General features: G+C 40.7%; 1 protein-coding gene across 2 annotated transcripts in view; it reads left to right on the top strand.

Annotated features, from left to right (window-relative positions):
- Psmb7 (proteasome 20S subunit beta 7) overlaps window positions 1–19,051 on the top strand; it is a 55,055-nt gene that overhangs the window by 14,213 nt on the left and 21,791 nt on the right. For both annotated transcript variants that reach the window (XM_046452012.2, XM_058581730.1), the window contains exon 6: window positions 12,700–12,758. In XM_046452012.2, the coding sequence (XP_046307968.1) occupies window positions 12,700–12,758 (59 nt within the window). The remainder of the gene's footprint in view (window positions 1–12,699; window positions 12,759–19,051) is intronic.

Raw genomic sequence — 19,051 nt, 5'->3', positions numbered from 1 at the left:
CATGGTGTGGCCCTGTCCTAAAGCCGTCTTTGTGGACAGAAGGGTGACCATAAGAATGGCAGCACTTATTTAGCTGTAGTACTGGCAGCTGTTGGGGGGGGGGTGGTACTTCACTGATTTAATCTTTGCCAAATAGAGATGTGGCTGCTCTCATCCTTGCTTGAGGAAACTGAGGCTCCTGGAGATTTCTTGCCAAGTTCATACAGCAAGGGAGTGCATGAGTGGGAATGGGAACCCTAGGATTTCTTTCACTTCTCTTTAAGAGAATAATTCAAGAGACTGCGGTTGATCGATTGTGATTGTTGAAAGCTGGGAGAGAATGACGTTATTAAGAAAGGGAGAGGGGCTTTAGTCATATTTTTTAATAGACAAAATGTGAGTTCTTTTAATTCTCAGATTAATTAGCTTTTTCTTTGAACTTGGCAGCTTTTCTTTATTAGGCAAACTGAAGTAGTGTCAGAAGAAGCTTGGGGACCATCTTTTGCTATTAGTTTGGCAGTGTTCCTTGTAGCAGCATTGGCAAGGTATATAAAATTTTTATTTTTGCCTGCTTATCCACATAGAGAATTAATATGAATAAAATTTCAAGCATGACATTCCTGGAAATGAGGCCCTTGGACAATTTAGGAATACTAACTTGAGGAATAAACATTGGTATGCACCATTAGGGAAGACTTGGGGTCACAGCCAGGGCCATCCAGGTAAAATTCTATCTCCAGATAAACTGGATATACAATTTCCTAATTACTAGAACGCACAAACCAAGTCCCAGCTTACAGGGCCCCTAAGCAGTTAAAAAGATGCGGGACAGAAGAGGAAATGTACCAGATGTCTCACGGCTTTGCCAAAAGAATCCTAGAATTAAGTTGGAACATCAATAGGGGGTTTGGACTTGCCGTTTTCCCTGCATTTTTACACTAAAGTGAGACCTTTGTGCAGATATTTTGATGTCTCCACATGATTTGATGTTGAAAGTTCTCCTGTGTTAGATAAAATTAGTACTCTCGTGATGACACGTTTCTTCCATTTTCATTTTCATTTCTTAAATCAGATGTGAATTTAGCAGCAGCTGTATTTAGTTCATGGACCTTCACAAGAGCCTCCTCAGAGGACATGTGTGTGGACTTTATAGCTGTGGTGTTGCTGGTAATTCTTCATTCCATAGTAGGGCCTCATGTAATTGACTGCTGAAGAGGCCCTGGAAGCATGGTTGCTGTGGGTATTGGAGTGTGTCTACCTTCCAAGGGCTGTGCGAGGGAGGAGCCGGGCCGGTTTAGGAAACCTCATTCCGTTGGAAGCTTTGCTCAGACAGCCGTGACTGATTGCTCAGAGTGGGCTTTTCCGTAGCTACCGGAGGTGTAACTTAGAACTCTACAAGAAGCCCTGGAGCTTGGAGCCTCAGATCTGCTTTTTTTTTTTTTTTTTTTTTTGTCCTATAAATGTTTATTTTTTAGTTACAGGTGGACACAATGTATTTACTTTATGTGGTGCTGAGGATCAAACCCAGTGCCCCATGCATGCTAGGCGAGTGCTCCACCTCTGAGCCAAAAACCCACCCAGAGATCTGCTCTTTCTAAAATGAAGTTGGTGCGGTTTGTGGTGGCCTTTGTTTGGTTGGTTTCTTGGGAAGGCCATAGGTTCTTGGGGTGCTGTGATGCCATGGCGTATGTGAACATACTGTGCAAATCACTGCACTTGATGTGCAAGTATTGGTCTTGGCGTCGCTTTTTGAGGCACCATGGCTTAGTTGAAAGAGCTGGTTTTTGGAATCAATCTGGGTTTAGATCTTCAGTCTAAAATCACATTAGCTAAGTGCCTTGATTTCTTGTCCTGTAAAATGGTAGTTAGAGGAACTGCCCAGGGGAAAGGTATGAGGATGTGTGAGATACTGTATAAGAAACATAGCACATGCTAGAAGTTTGGTGCATGGTGTTTTAATATTTTTTAGTGCCATCATATTCTCTGTGTGCAGTTCGATGTACAAATATTTCTCTGGTACTTTGTCTTGCTTTGATCAATATAAGTAAGGGGCATTTTAAAAGATTTAAAATGTACAATTCATAGGATTTTATATCTTAAAATTTATGCTGCTGTGGAGTACCAGGAAGAAAACAACTGAGAACCAAAAGCCCATGAAAGTTTAATTATATCTCTTGCTTCCTGGTTGTTGCAAAGGTGGTACTAAGCCAATAGATGGTGCCATTATGTTAGGAAATGAGAAAACATTTAACAAATTCATCATATTGTTACAGGGAAGGTAATGTACTCAACATTGCCAGTTCTTAATCTGTTCTAATCAGAGTGGACTTTGTTTTTGGTTTGGTATTTAAAAAAAATTGAACATCTCATATATACATAAAATGGTAAAATATGGAATTAATGTGTAGTGCATTTCCCTCTTTTTTCCAGCTTAAATATTTTATCATGAAGTTTTATCTTTTCTGATTTGAATTCAGTCCTTATTTTGTCTATACTCAAATAAAAAAGCTCTTGCCAGGAGTGTTTTTCAGAAGAGTTAAATGAAATGCTCAGTTTTAAGTTTGTTCTTTAGACCCCACTTTAGGGATAGTGTGGTGAACTAATTTTTCTTTACCTGCTCTTATCTCACAATTGGATCTGAACTGGCCTTGCTAAAGAAAAGCACCTTCTACTTTGTGGTCTGGAACTTGCTTTCTTTTACTCTCTTATTGGTCAGAATGAGTGGAAAGTCACTTCATGCAACAACAGGCTTTTCCCTGGGTAGTGCTTAGAATGATGTTTTAGTCAGCTTTTTTTTTTTTTTTTTGCTGTAGTGACCCAAAGACCTGACAAAAACAATTTTAAAGGTGGAAAAGTTTATTTGGCTCATAGTTTCCGAGGTCTGAGTCTAAAGATGGCTGGCTCCATTGTTCTGGGCCCAAGGTGAGCAGAACATCATGGCGGAGGAGTGTAGTAGAGGAAAGCAGCTCAGTACATGGCCACCAGGAAGCAGAGATAAAGTACTGTGCTCATCAGGGGCAAAATATATACCCAAAGACATGCTCCCAATAACCTTCCTCCTTCAGCCACATCCTGGCTGTCTGTGGTTACCTCCCAGTTAATCTGTTCATCTGGATGAACGAACTAATTAGGTTAAGGCTCTCATAACCCAATCATTTCACCTCTGAACTTTCTTGCATTGTCTCACACTTGAGCTTTTGGGAAACAACTCATATCTGAACCATAACAGATGGCTTTGCTATCATTCAGAACTGGGTTCAGATTCCCACTTTGCCATTATTGGCTGGGTGAGTTTGAGTGGGTTCCTTCATCTCTCTGAATTTAGCTTTTTCCCGTTTCTGAAAAGGAGATAATACCATCTAGTCTACTGATTAACCTAAAAAAAAAGTCTCTGCCTCCCTACTTTTTTTCAGTAAGTAGGATTTCCTTTTGTTTGCATATAAGCTCTGTGGGCAAGATATTCCTTAATTTAAGATTTAAACTAGGTATGCTTTATCAATGATTAAAATCTCTGATCCTTCTCTTCTTGAAGATCCTGAGAGACATAAAACTTGGAAAAGGCCTGCAGAGTAGACTGACCTACAATTTGGGAAGTTGTTTTGAAAAGCGAGCCAGAGTAAGGGATGCCTTGCCCTTGTGCTGCACGAGGGTGCAGGGTCTGCCCTATGCCACAGCATGCTCAGTGGGAGCTCCTGTTACTGTGGGCCTGCCACTGTGGGAGACAGAGGAGGCACATCTGTAAGCATTTTTTTTCATCCTCCATGTTAGCCCATAAACATAGGATTAGGTGGTGCTTTGTTTTAAGGGAGCATTTTCTCCCCATACCTGTGGCATTTCAGTTAAATGCATTAATAAAATAAAACTTTCACATTTTAGGCCTGAATGCCGCTGATTATTAGTCTTGTCTTAGGAGTGTTTATAAACTATCAGGTCCATGAGATGTTGCAATTGCAATTATAAGAAAAATTCCTGTTCCCTTCAAGTAGTGTTTTAAATTATTTACTTAGAAATTTAACTTCTCTTTGACTATATTACATTGCATTTAGAATAGGAACTGTACTTTTTGAGAAATTCGTTTTGGAGTGAAAAATGTTGGATGATTTTAAAATGTATTTTTAAGCGTATGAAATGGGAAAAATTTTTTTTAAAGTCATTGGGAATAAAAGGTAGACTCTGACATTGAAGTACATTTGCTGATGAAAAGGAAGCATTCTTTCCCCTCACGAGGGTTTAAATGTAATACTCAGTGCTTACTCAGGAGTGAAAACATCAAATTAAACTGTTTATGCTGACAAAGGACAAATCTGGATTTCAGCAAGCGATGCAAGATTGTCTGATTGCTTGGTTTGCCGCATACTCAGAAGCTTTTGGCCAAGGCTTATAATGAAATACATGCATACAATTAAACCATTTAGTCTGTGGCTCCATTTTACTGAGCCTTGAGAGGTGCTCCACTGCTCTCTAGTGGCTGAAAACTGTCCCCTGGCACCAATGTTGTTTTATATTCATAAATCAACTCTTCACATGTTGGCATTGTTGGTCCTCGGAGCAAGCACTCGTATCAGGAGATGAAGCCTTGTAGCAGGAATGGAGTGAAAAATGACCCCCATCCATGGGTCTGTGGAAAGCACCAAATTTTCCCCAGGAAGAGTGGCCAGTTGCCTAACAATGAGCAAGTGTGACTAAGCGCTCTGTCAGGGAGAGCTGACACTGATGGATTAGAAGTTCTGCGGGTGACTCCTTTATCGCTGCATATATCTTCCACCTTGGCAGGCCATGGTGGCAAACAGGTCCTTGGGTGCTTAAAATGGACTGCTCCTTAACAGAAGGAGCAGCCTTTTTTTCCTGTAAAGTTCTGGTTAAATTGATTTGGGGAAAAGCAGTGGGAATCCATATCCTGCTGCTTCCTCTCGGAACTTCGTGACTTTGAGAGAAGAAATTTTGAAGACCTCTGTTGCCATTAAAGCTGCCAGCCTGGGGACTTGTCGAGAACAAGTGTATAAAATTGCTGCTGGAGGATGGGGAGCTTGTTTTAAAGTCATTACAATAACTAGCTTTTATTGAGCTCTTACTATGTCCTTGGCATTCTGCTTTTGCTTGTTTCATCTTGTTCATTCCTCACAGCCGCCCCTTTAGGAAGGTGCACATGCTCGTCATCTCTTTTGTGTTGGGGAGGGAAACCAGGGCATCAGGGCACTGCACTGCATGGTTTTGGATCACTTTGTGCTTGAAGGGATGTTGCCTCCTGGTGCAGCGCAGCCAACTTGTGCTTGGAGTCCCTGCCCAGGGGAGCAGGCAGGGAGCATCAGAGCTGTGCCCTCCTATGCAAATGTGTGATCCCAGAGCCTGCACCCTACTAGGCCCAGGGGAAGTCACTTCTGAATTGTGGCCCATCTGTATTGTCCTAGACAAATTAGTTGAAAGTAGCTGAGCATCAGTTTCCTTTTCTATACAATAGGGCAGTACCCTAACACTTGAATTTAGGGTCAGAGACCCTTCGGAGTTTTCCTCTTCCCTAGTCTGAGAATGAGCATAGATCTTATTTAAAAATGCAAATTTCTACCTTCCAGTTTTCAGATCCTTGTTTAAAGAGTTTGATTAGGCATCAGGTTTGAGGAAGTAACTTCAGTCTTTTAGTATTTCTTTAGCATGACTAATAACAGATGATGGAATTGCTAAATTTGATTTAGCATTTCAAGGAACTCTGATATGTAAAAATAACATTAAATAAATACAAAAAACACTGGCCAGTTCAGATTTGCCCTGACTTGAATTGTTCTTTCAGGAAAAAGTTAGGTTCGAATTGAACTACAAGTTGAGCACCCCAAATCTGAAATGTTTCCTAATCTAAATCTGGGTGCCAGCATGACTCCACAAGTGGAAATTTCCTCAGTTGACGCCCTGTGACAGATCTCATCAAAACTCAGGCACACTAAAAATATTGTATAAGATTACAATCAGGCTATGTGTCTTGGATGTATGTGAAATAAATGAATTTTTTGTTTAGAACTGGGTTCCATCCTTTGGATTATCTTATTATGAATAGGCAAATATTCCAAAATCCAAAACAATTCTGGCCTCATCATTCTTGCATGAAGGATACCTAGCGTGTACTAATGCTGATAAGATCAAAAGCATCTTCTGAGGCTTTCGATAAAAAAGAGTAATTTTGTTGTTTTTTTTTTTTTTCAGTGTGGCTATTTTAATATACAGTACTCTTAGAACTAGTACTGAGTGGCATTGCTAATCAGTGAATGGTGTGTATTTAATCATTTAGATCATTTAACTAAAATTTCAGTCTTGCTTGAACTTCTAAGCAAAACCACACAAATTAACTATATCCAGATGTGTGTTGATCATTCTGAAATCTGAACAAAAAGGAAGCTTGAAGGCATGCATTTTTGGGGTGGGAAGCTAAGAAAAGATAGCTGCTTCCAGGCTTACTTGCTAATCTTGACTTAAAGCATTTGGCTTTGCTATTTAAGAGCAAACATGGTAGAATGGAAAGAATATCACACACTCTAAATTCAGATAGATCTGACTATGAAATCCCAGCTTTGCTAACCACGTGATGTGGGTAGGTTCCTTACCTGAGCTTCAGTCTTCCCTGTTGTAAAGTGGGGCTGCTGCCGCCTGCCATGTCTGAAGAGCAAGCAGAACTGATAGGTGGAAGTGTGCTTTGAAATGCTCAGCACCATGCGTGTCTGTTGCAGCTAGCTGCACTGACTGTACTGTTTGGCACTGTTTGCCAGAGTGCCGTACTGGATAATTGGGGTCTAACTCTTTGCCAATATGCGCACAGGTCTTTATTACTAAGGTGACTTTTTTTAAGTTGTAGATGGGCATAATACCTTTATTTATTTATTTTTATGTGATGCTGAGGATCGAACCTAGTGCCTCACATGTGCTAGGTAGGCTCAGTACTACTGAGCTACAACCAAGACAGCCCCAAGGAAGCTCTCCTAAGACCTCTGGTAAAGAGAGGCATGATGTATTTATTTGTATTGATTGATTGCTGTCCTACTTTGGGACCGTTGACTCATGCATGGATTGACCTTCAGGCCCCGTATAGAAATTTCAGGAATAAGTTGCTGCTATTAAAGATGTGACAAGTAGCAAGGGGTTGGTATTTTGGGATCCCCCCCCCCAATCATTTAACACTGTTGGGTTGTCTCCCAGTTTATACCTTAAAAAATTGCAAGTATACATGCTCTTTGAAGGGAACACACGCGTGCGCGCGCGCACACACACACACACACATATATACAAGCAACAATATGAAAGTAGCAACACTCAGAAATGAGCATATTTTGATTTGTTCTTCCAGGTTTGCATAGTATGTATTACATAAGCATACCTGTTAATATTGCATTGGAACATATTTTCTATCACTAAATACTATATCATGCATATCTTTCCATTGTCTACACCCCAAAACTTTTGTTATGTTTAATGATTTGTGTATGTAGTTTATTGTTAAAACTTTATATTTATCTCTAGGTTGGCTTTTTTTTTTTTTTTTGTGTGTGTGTGTGTGCTAATCTATAAACAATGGTCTTTTATATACGTGACTGGGTACTTGTCCGTTTATGTTTTTGGAATAACTGCCCAGCAGTAGCATTGCCAGCTTGGTGGGTGTGTATAGCTTGTTAAATTCCAGTTGATGTTTCTCAGTTCCTGAGAGGAAAGTTCTATGCATTAGTGTTTTAGTGTGCCCATTTTATTACACCTTTGTCAGCACTGACTTAATCTTTGCTAATTTAAAAGGCAAAAGATGGTATTTTATTTCAATTTATATTTGTTTGATTACTAATGAACTATATTTCTAAATATGATTTTTGTAAACAGTTGTCTTTTCTCTGTTGGAATATTGATGTTATATATCTGCAAGCTCTTTTTAGTTATTAATATTCTGCATGTTGCACATATTTTCTGAGAGCTTATATTTTACTTACAGGAATTAGTGATTTGATTTTAAGCCAATGACCTGTGATTCATAAGACCAGATATTACATTTTAAAAGCTTGACTAGAGATATGGCCCTTGAGGCTTGACTGCTTGGGCCCCTTCTCCTGTAGGTCAACAGATGGGGGTGACCCCCAGCATCATGTCAAAGGTCTGTGGGTGAGTCAGGCCCTGGGAGTCAGCAATGGAGCAGTCTCTTTCTGGGCCTCCACAGGGTGTCAGTTGTAGGAAGAGTCTTTTAATGAGCACCTGGCTGGAGCAGCTGAGGTCAGGCAGTGCCTGTGTGAGTGGTTGCTGCAGATCAGGGCATGCAGAGAATGGCTTCTTGGCCCTGCTGATGCTGGAGGATTGAGTTGCGTATTCCCCTGTTCTGATCTTCCCATAGCCTGGCTCCTGAGTGGGTTGGGAGTTAGGAGTGGTTGAGCAGGGTGCGCGGTTGTATGGTGAACTTGTAGGAGAACAGTGTGGGTAGAGGAGGCAAGGTGTGGAGTGACTAGTAGGTAGCCATCACAGTACATGGTGGTCTTTCTGAATGCTGGTTACTGAATTGCAACTTGTTTTTCTGTTTTAAGAAGCTTTGTTCTGGAAGCACCACTGGCTACTTGGTAACTGTGGATGGGCTGAAAAAGGCAGACATGTGGAGGTTGCCAAGGAGCAGCTATACACAAACTCCTGATGAGACTGGGAGCTTCACTAGTAGGATTGCAGAACTCTTAAGAAGGGCAGCCTACTCCTGTGATAGTGCAGTGGTTTGGATCAGACTGGGACATAGAATAAATAGCACATGGTTTTGTGGCTTTAAATCCTTTTATCCCTTTTGAAAAATGATCCTGCTTTACATATACCTTTGTCTCTTACCCAGCCAGGTATGGTAAATTAGGCAGTACGTGTTCTTTTGTATGTATCAAGGCATTTACAGCTCTCATCACTCCTCAGGGCCAGCTCAGAATGCCCGCTCCTTCATTTGGCTAGTGGGTTGGGGAAGTCAGCTGTGCCAGGATGGACAGTTGCAAGGATGAGAGGGATGAACACCCGTGGGGCAGAGTGGTGATCAAGGAAGGCTTCTGGGAGGAAGCGATGTCTCAGCTGGGGTTTGAAGGGTGACCGGGAGTTCCATGCACTGTTAGGGGAGCAAAGGGACTTCACACACCAAGGCATGAAGGCTTAGAACATCATAGGCATTTAGGAAATGAGTGTCCTGTGGCATTGGTGAGCATCAAGTGTGTGTGCGTTGGAGGGAGGAGTGGGTTGAGAAAAGCAAGATCTGATCATGGAAGATAGTGGGAATGCTCTCCTCAACTGTGTTATTGCATACAGAACTTTCTCTTTTTTTTTAAAAAAAATTTAATACCTTTATTTCACTTATTTATTTTTATGTGGTGCTGAGGATCGAACCCAGGGTCTCGCACATTCGAGGCCAGCGCTCTACCGCTGAGCCACAACCCCAGCCCCCACATACAGAACTTTCTGTTGAGAGAGTGACATAGAGACAGGAATCCTTCCTCTATGCTTGTTAGTCCTGTAGCCCTTGACAAGACTGTTATCACTTCAGTGGGCTGCTAGGGAGATGACTGAATGACAAATACATTGTGTGATGTGGCGTGTGTCTCACATAGGGCCCTAGTTGTTTCCCCCTTGGCTGCCTTCCCCTCTCTGCCGGGTGTGCATTCTGGAGTAATGGCATCCGGCTTCGGATCCTGGCAGTGAAATAATGGATGACTTGGTATTACGAATAGTTTATGGGGAAAATGGGATGTAATATTTTAATGTTTTGTAGGTTGCATGTCTGTTGATTGATTGTATTTGGTCTGGGTATTGGACCAATATCTAGGAAATGTGAATAAAATTATTAGAGAATTCTGGTCCCATTGAGTTTGCTGCCTCCTCCTCTTCATTGCTCCTTTCCCCTTGCCTTCTGTACTGCATTGTCTTGGAATTACCTGAGCACTTGCATCTCATTCTCACACTGCTTTGGGCATCACGGTGTTTGTGAGTTCCCAGCCCAGTTTTCTCCACAGCAGACGCACTTAGTTTCCCAGATGCCTGTTGACAGTGGCGGCCATCGCCTAGTACTTCTGTGTACTTCTAAAAAGGGGGCGCCAGAGTCCTCCTTTCCTAAAAAGCTAGGCACAGGAGCTCATTTGTAAGTGATTTAGAGATTATGTTGAATGTTGAGTATTCCTTTCTTTTCAGGTTTTTTTTTTTTTTTTTTTGGGAGGGGGTTCACTTTTAGGAAGTTTCTGCTTTCCTGAAAATTTCTCAATACTGTGTGTGTGTGTTTGGGGGTCAAGATGTAAACAGGGGAAGCCAGAATGCATTGTAGCAATAACCTGGTGTCCTTCCTGTGTTCACCTGCTCTGTCAACTGTTAAAACTTGTCTTTGATACTGTGAAGTGGCTCCCTACACTGGGTAGACCTGCTTTGTTCCAAGAGTCTGGGGACTTCAGTATGTCATTTCCACTTCGAGAAGTTTTGTCTGAGGTGTTGTTTCTAAGCAGGATAAAAATGTTTCTGACAAAGGACAAATTATTCTGTTGAGATGGAAATATTTTTTCTTTTCTTTATGAATGAAACTGAGCAAAGGAATATATATGCCTAGGAAAAAGAACAGAATCAGGGTTTTTATTGTGGAAGTGCCAAAAGAAAGGAGAAAACCTAGCCAGTTAAGTGTTAAGGAAAAATGTCTTTAGATGAGCTTGGTTTTCTGCTTCACAGTAATTTCTTATAATTCTCCACAAAGTTGTTAGCAGATACCTGGCTTTGGATTTCTGGGCTCTGGTTCCTTCACCCTTTGGCCTCTGGGATAATCTTGGACCTCCTAGGAAAAGGCAAGCCTGCTGTTGACTACTGTGCAGGAATGAGTATTTTGTATCTGAAAGTATTTTTTTCCCTTCTGAGATTTCCTTATTCTCAGTTTTCTTGTTCTTCTGACAACTATTCTTTGTTTTATTTTTTATTTTATTTTTTGAACTAGTGAGACTGAGACTGATTCTCATTTGTGCTTTAAAGCAGAAACTTAGGTTACTTTTTCCTCTTGACCTCTAAATCTCAGAGTGACTGGTGACTTACCAAACATTGGTAGGATTTGATGCCAGTTCTTCATCTTCAAGGACATATTTACTTTGAAATTTACTGGTTAGGTTCGGGTACATTTTCTCTGTATATGTTCTGGTTCTATGTTTAATTTTTTTTCCCCTTTCCAAAGGGCTTCTAATGTCTCTTTAGATTAAAAGACCACTTTAGTTTTTTTTTTTTTTTTTTTCTTAAGGAGAAAAAGATTTTGAGAGGGGAGAATGGGGTTTGCCTTTTGTACCCAAAGCCTAAATGAATAGTCATTGCTTGTAATGCTGGCCTCCGCTTGCCGCTTCCTACGGCTCGAGACGTGATGTATCCAGTGCCGGGGAGGTAATGATCCTCAACCGCAGCAATATTCCGTAACAGGAGTATCTGTCATATTCATCGGGATTACCATGTTCATTGATTTGTGTCTGTAAATCTGCTGTTTCTACCCTTTAAATTTGATCTATAATTGGACCTCCTTAAATGGTTCAGATAAGGTAGTCTGTATTTTCTCAATGCAGTGTTGCTGTCAGCTTCTCCTTTTTCATTATACATTCAGCAGACTTGATAAAATCAGCAGGACACCTCATTTGAAACTGTTTAATCGCTGCCTCTTTCCTTTGCTAAACCATTGAGGTGGTCAAGCGATGTACACAAATCATTTTAAATAGAAAATATGGTTTTCTCTGTGACCCAGCTAAACAGATAGTGTTATGCAAAACAAGTTAAAAAGTAATAAATGCCAAAAAAATCTTCTAATTGGAGTAAAAAATTGTGGGCAACTCTATCCTCTCTCCAAAAGTAGAGTATCCTGAAATATTACTGGGACCCTGTACAGACAAGATGATGATTTTCTAAAGATTCTCTGGTTTCTGAACAAAGCAAGTTTACATTTTCAAATAGTGCCGAGCTGCCTTTTGCATTCATTCAAAGGGAATCCGTACTTATTTGAAATGCCTTTACATCCTACTTTGGTAGGGATAAATTTGCTATCTGTTAATATCTATGCAGTGTAACCTTTCAGCCATTTGCTATTGTAATAGTAAATTTTTGTTTCTTTGTCTGTCATTTTGTCTACTCAGCTGTTACTCTTCAAAGTACAAACTAAAAATAATAGCTCCAAATAAATGCCACATAATAAAGTGTTTTACAGTTGTAGCTGGAATAACCTGGTGGCTGCAGCTCGCAGTCCTATTACCATTGCTGGTGCGGTAGTTTCTTCCCTGCATGTCAAGGTGACTCTATCAGGGCCAGCTCATTAAAACAATGTATTCTTTCTAACTGCCTTGGTATTTAGCACTGTACCCAGCAGCCCGCCAGGCCACAATATGGAGCACAGCTTCACAGCATAGGATATCTGAAGTTGTGTGGCATTCACTTTTTGAAAAAATACAAATTCTACATAACCTCATTTTCATACTTCAGCATTTTATTGTGAATAATTTACAATTAAATCCATCGGTAGTAGAAGTAGGCCCAGTTGCAGATTTATCCAAGTTAGTGGTAAGTGTGACTTCAGGTGTTTTGAAGAGCACTCTTTTTGACCCTGTCGATGTGGCCCTATAGGATTGATATTTACATTGTTTTTGAATGTGATACTGGGCCTTTTTGCTTTTTTTGCTGTCCTGAGGTAAACTCGATATGGAGCAGCTGGGAGTTGGCAAAGTACACTAAAAATGTATCTTTTTCTTACAGGTTCTGGCTCCTTGGCAGCAATGGCTGTGTTTGAAGATAAGTTTAGGCCAGATATGGAGGTATGTAAGTCCCTGCAGTTTTATTCTTTCAAATATTTTTCTGGTTGTGTTGAACATTTACAAATTGATTGTCAGTTCCTCTAGAGCTTGTATAACCCTGTTGTTAGTTACAGTGCTCTTTGGCATGGATGGAAGGAATATTTGCTGAGGAGACTGGCCACTCAGGAAGGCATCTTTTTGTAGCAGCCCTGTCATGCTGTCCCTTGGACTTAGGAGCCAGCATTGTTGAGCAGTTTGCTCTGGGCTTCGGGCTGTTTAGAACTCTTCTTGGCTGTAGATGCTGCTGCAGTGTGGAGTGTTTTCTTGTATACTAAGATTTCTGTGTCATGATAGCTCAAAGTGACAGATTTTTCTGTTCTTTCTAAGAATAGAGCAACTGTGTACATCTTTACATGTCATGCAGACCTGACCTGAAAATGGGCCTTTTTCAAAATCCCTATAGATTGTTCAGCATCTGGCAGAAGAAATGAGACAAGGTCATGTGTGTGCTGAGTCTTCTCAGGGTATAGTGGCTCTAGTGTCTAAAATATATTTATGAGATTCTTTTACTATGTTTTCTTTGGTGGTGGGGAAGGAGGTATCTGTGAATGATATTCTATATAAGTGTGCTTTAATGATAGATGTTCCTCTTCATTAAGCACCCCCCGCCCCATGGAAAATAGGTCCTCCAATAACAAATCCACAGATCTTCCATTGCCTCTTTCAGAGGAGGGTTCAGTGTGCTTGGATGCTCAAGGTACCACATTGTACTACATTATTTCTCTACTGTGTATCATCTGTGCCACTAAACCAGCATGTAGGCACTTAAGTCCTGGCGGCAGCCTTCATCCTCTGCTTTTGGTTTTGGGATGGTTAATTTTTTGTTAGTAAAAATAGGCAGTTTATGAGTGGTTTACCCCATTTCTTAGTATATTTGTTTCTGTTATTTATGACTTCACAGTATTTTGTTTGGGAACCAAAGGATTTGCTGAAATTACTCTTTGATAGTGCTTTATGCCTAGTCATCTTGGGGAAGATCACATATTAAGGATGTTTTGTTCTTTCACCATCTCATTATCATTGGAGCTCTGAAGCTCTTTCTGCCTTTGGGTGTGGCTCAAGCCAGAGAAAGCAGGTAGTAGATGATGACCAGCCAGGGGCAGGGAGTTTCTACCAGAAATCACTGTGCCCTTTGGTACATGAGGACTGCATAAGTACGACACTCCGTCAGTGGGCTGGATGTCTGTCCTTTCCTAGACATCTGTAGGAAATTAAACATAGAAACTGAAAGCAATAGTGTCTTGCGGCAATTAATAGTAAACAGGGCCAGGTATAAAACTATAAATAAAATTAGTTTCATTTCTCAGTGTTAAAATTTATTCCCATATCAGCATTATTTTCCATTTGGGATTCTTAAATATGTGAGGAAAAGTAATACATATCAGAGGTCACTTGGGGGAAAAAAATGTTTCCCAAGCTTCTGACTAGAGGCGAAGAGTTTTAATGTCAAGCCCTTCTTTAAACTACACTGATTAATCTTTTTAAATTCTCTTGAAAATTTTGTCTGTTTCCAGTAGATTGGGACCTCCATATGTTAAAGAAAAATAAGAATTGCAGGAGAAGTTGAAAATATGAGGTATATTAAAAGATACTTAACTCTGCTAAAGTAATTGTACACTAGTTAGAGTTTTGGTTTGAAATGGTCCAAATACCATGAATTTAATATTAATGTGATTTGGGGGAGGAAATGGACATGTCAGCATCCTCTCAGTGGAACTTCCAATGTTTCTTAAAGTAATTATATCTGTAACTCAACACTTAATGTTCTGTACTACCTATGAGACCTTGAAACCTGATGAATCAGTTCCCATTTCAGATTGATTATGTAAATTTACAGTTTCTGTTGTTGTAGTATGAGGCACATTGAAAATCAGTGAAGGTCACTATCAAGCGTGAGGTAGTACCTGCTTCTCCCATTTAAAAGGAGACAAAAGGCAAAGGAGAGTATAACAACTGTCAGTTGGGGACACTTTAAAGATATTTAAATTCATGTTAACAGGGACGCCCCCCCCCGACCCCCCCCCCCCCCCCAGGAGAAAGCCAGGCTAACATTGCTGGCCAGACTGCTCTCTCATGGTGAGTGTGAGGTGAGGCTGTGTCAGTGGAAAGCTGAGGCTGCTAGTGAAGTTGGGAGGACATTGTGCCAGGGACTTCTTTGTTGTGAAAGAGAGCTTGACTGCAGTGTCATTTCTGCAGCATTTGCATAGAACACATAGAAAGAAGATGGGTTGGTTTTAAATTTCTAAACCTTTTGTTTTCTTTCTTTGGGTTACAGGAAGCCTCATAACTTTTCTTTTTTTGCCTAAATAGAGACTGTAGGGTGGGGTAACCCTTTTAGCTTGTGAAAGGACTCTAGATATGTCACAATCAGAAAGAAACCCAGGAGAGCAGCTGCTCCCTCTCATGTCCCTCTTGGTTTGCTGGGACAGCAGCTCTGCCTAGGCAGAGAATGGTATTAACAGAGGCTACTTTTGGGCTGTTGTAATTTTATATTGTTTGTCCAACACTAAATTTTAGGGCCAGACTAAGCCAAGAAACTTTTATTGTTTAAAACAAATAATAAGAGGAAGCCCAAAGTCTTTTTTTTTTTAATCTGCAAACCTGTGTATTGGATAGTGCTGGGCTGGGACTAGCAGATCTATGGAATGAGACTGACTGTGGTATTTATGGAGTGAAGATTCTACCTTGCTCAGAAGCCTTTAGTGTTTCCTCATTGTCTGTAGCTCTCTGATCAATATGGTAGCCACTCTCTGCATGTGGCTGTTTAGTACTTGAAATTTGACTGGTCAGTTGGAGGAAGGTCTGTAGGTAGAAAAACACCACAAGATCTCAGAAATTTAGCATAACACTTTTTAATATCTCAATAATTTTTATATTGGGATCGGGTGTAGAGCAATTAGGAGAGAGCTTGCCTAGCATGGATTTGAGCCTCAGCACCACACACAAAATTTATATTCATCATATGTTGAAGTGATCAGTTAAATAAAAACATGAATAAAGCTAATTCACTTTTTTTTTTTTTTTTTTTTAGTTGTAGATGGACACAATACCTTATTTTATTTTTATGTGGTACTGAGGATGGAACCCAGTACCTCACACATGCTAGGCAAGTGCTCTGCCATTGAGCTGCCACTTAGCTACAGTTGCAGCCCCTTCGCATGTCTTTGCTTAAAATGTGGCTACCAGAAAATTTATCTAGCAGGGCTAATCTAATTGTCTCTTGAACTTGTCATTATCGTATACCTCATTTTTTTTTTCTGCCATATTTTGGTGCCATCAGTACTTTAGCCTTGAGAATATTCTTTAAATGAACTTACTTTAAAAAAAAAATAAATGGAGGTATATTTTGTGTATTATAAAATGCACAGGGCTATGAATTTTGGCAATTGTAATCACAAGTAACTGTCATTCAAATCAAGACACTGAACATTTCCTTTACCTCCAAGTACCCTTCCTAGTCAGTCCCTTCCTGCTCTTTCTTATAGCCACTTCAGTTCTTCTTAAATTTATTTTATTATTAAAAAATTTTTTTTAGTTGTAGATGGACACAATACCTTTATTTATTTATTTTTATGTGGTACTGAGGATTGAACCCAGTGCCTCACACATTAGGCAAGTGCTTTACCACTGAGCCACAACTCCAGCCCCTTAAATTTATTTTTAAGTATAGTTTATATCTATGAAATCCTGGGTGTGATACGCTGGTTATAGTTTTCTCCAAGACACGTGAAAACAGGTGCATACTGACAATAGAAACAGGAATGTGTTCTGGTATCACCATCATGTGTAAGCACAGGGGGGATGAATATTAAGCTCCAGGGACTGTGGTTCTACCTCAAGACATTCCTGTCTGCTCCCTGTTCTTGAAACAGTGTATTCTTACTTGCTGCTGACTCCTTCTCACTGCTGGTGTCTGCCAGCTAGGGGCTTCCTCATTTATATGTGTCCCTGTGCTCTATTGGACACACCCTGTTCCTTTGTTTGGTGGCTCTTTTTAGAGGCACCTTCCCTGCTTGCCAATGACAGTGGGAGCTTCTTGAGGGTAGGGGCCATGGAATCATCCCTGTTCTCAAGCTCCTGGTGTTCAGTACGTGCTTGCCGAGTTGAGACAGTATAACTGAGCTAAAGCAAAACTGTCTGTGAAATGGAGGAACTTCCTCCTTCCCATCTGGAAAGTGCTGTGAAGTAACAGAGGAGGATAACTGATACTCTTAAGTAGTGTACAGTATTGGGGCAGAGTCAGCAAAGCAGACACCCCATTAAGTGCGTGAGTGAAAGAAGATGGAGCAGGGGGGCAGATGCGCATTGGGAGAGTACAGGCCAGAAAAGCTGGACTGGTAACAGCCCAGCCAGGATTCTTAAATGCCCAGCATGAACCTCTGCTATTCCAGGGCACCTTAGCCAAGGACCTGCTTCAAATGAAACCCTTGGTTCAAAGTTTTCTGCCGAATAACCAGTGAGTTCAAGGAGTATGAAAGGTCTTTAAAAATTCTCACCCATTTGTGACCCAAGTGCTGCCTTAAGTGGTCTTGTAATTTTCATTTTCTTGCTGTTAGCCTGGAAGTTCATGAACAGGGACTGTGATTATTCATTTGTTTCCTTACACCTAGCGTGGTCACTGGTACCAAGGGGGTATTCAGCCAGTATCTGTCGATGGGTAGATGAAGAAGGGCCAAAAGCAACCTTACCTTGGGTTCTCACTGAATTCATCATTCTTTGAACGTTTAGTGCTCATAGTTCTCAGCTGTGTTGGAAATGAAGCCTCATGAACTTGTATTTCTTCTGGATGATAGGCCTCACACTTTATTAGTAAAAGGTGTTTATTCAGACATTATACCAGTGTATCAGAATAGTGGATTTTGAAATATGTGAGTTGACCTGATTATGAGGGTCAGTTGTTGGAGTAGTGTTTTATGATGATAAATTGCATGGAGCCATTTGTTCTTCCAGCTTTTCTGTTGTTAAGGTTGGTGTAAAGTGAGTACCTGGTGCCGGTTTTACCCATAGGGTTGTGGGGCAGGAATGCTGGTGCCAACCGCCCTGAGGCCTTTTCAATCCATTTCCCAGATACCCTTGAGGAATTTGACTATGGTATCTGGATGTTAGTTTGGTGGTGGTTTGTATCTTGAAAGTTGTTGAAATAAAATACAGATTTACTTTAGAGTGGGGAGCAAATTAAGGGAATGAATCAGATAACTTAGTTTTCTTTCCATTTCATTTCTTTGTAAGAAGAAATGTTTTCATTTGGCCTAGTGAGAGATTTAAACTCCTGAAGATTACAATTCATTAAAATGGGTAGAAGATTAATATTTAGTCTGTCAAGATCAATACTGTCCCCTTTTTGCACTAATTGTCAGAATATCGTGTGAGGGCCGCTGAAGGGTAGTGGTGTGCGGCAGGACCCTCACATCACAGGGAGATGATTCAAAGGCAAACTGTCCTGCACCCTCTGGTATCGACTTGCAAATTAGCATCTGGAATCTAATTAAACAAGCTTAATGAAAGTAGCAGCTGAATGCTGCTGGAAAAGACAATCAGCTTCCCCCCTCTCTGATACATATTCTGTACTATTGAAGTTGGTCACCAAACACAACGTGTGAGCACAGTTAAAAAAATTAGCATTTATTTGAAGAATAGAAACTGTTTTTCATTCTGTTATGCATTTGGCATGCTCTGGCGTCCCATGAGAGCCATGCCACAGCAGATAGTGCACAATATTTATAAATCCATGACAGGCAATAATAGCAACTTGAAAAATTCTTTTGCTAGAATCTCAAGTTGAGAGCTGCCAAAAGCTGAGAGGATCAGATCTGCAGTGGCAGCTGCTGTGCCCTACAGTTAGAATTCTAGACTTTGAAGATGCTCAACTTAAAGAAATGAAGACTGCAGGCCTAGCCAATTTTTGCAGGTTTCTAGAGCTCTGGCTCTCTGCCTTTTGAAGATGACTTGCTGAAGCTTCTCCTCTGCCTGAGGCATGCTAACACCAGCAGGATCTTTTTCCCCAGTCTTAGTGTGTCTTCAGTTTTAAGTAGCACATGCTTAGTCAGTGCCAACTGTGATGGTCCTTTTTTTGTGCAGCACTGGGGGGTGACTCTTACCCTATACCCTTCAGAGGGAAGCTAAGAAGATAGATGGTGACGTATACAAGTGCCACTTCAGCCATCTGATTTATGGAGTCATATTTCATCACTCGGCCAGAGATGGCCTCTAGAGAAGCCCTTGTAGATTGCTAAAGATGTGAGCAGCTCTGGCCC

Source organism: Marmota monax, unplaced genomic scaffold (assembly GCF_021218885.2).
Source record: "Marmota monax isolate L192 unplaced genomic scaffold, Marmota_monax_Labrador192_F-V1.1 WCK01_AAM20220418_F8-fsc00020, whole genome shotgun sequence".
NCBI classification, from domain to species: Eukaryota; Metazoa; Chordata; class Mammalia; order Rodentia; family Sciuridae; genus Marmota; species Marmota monax.
This window is presented reverse-complemented; position numbering and strand designations above follow the sequence as displayed.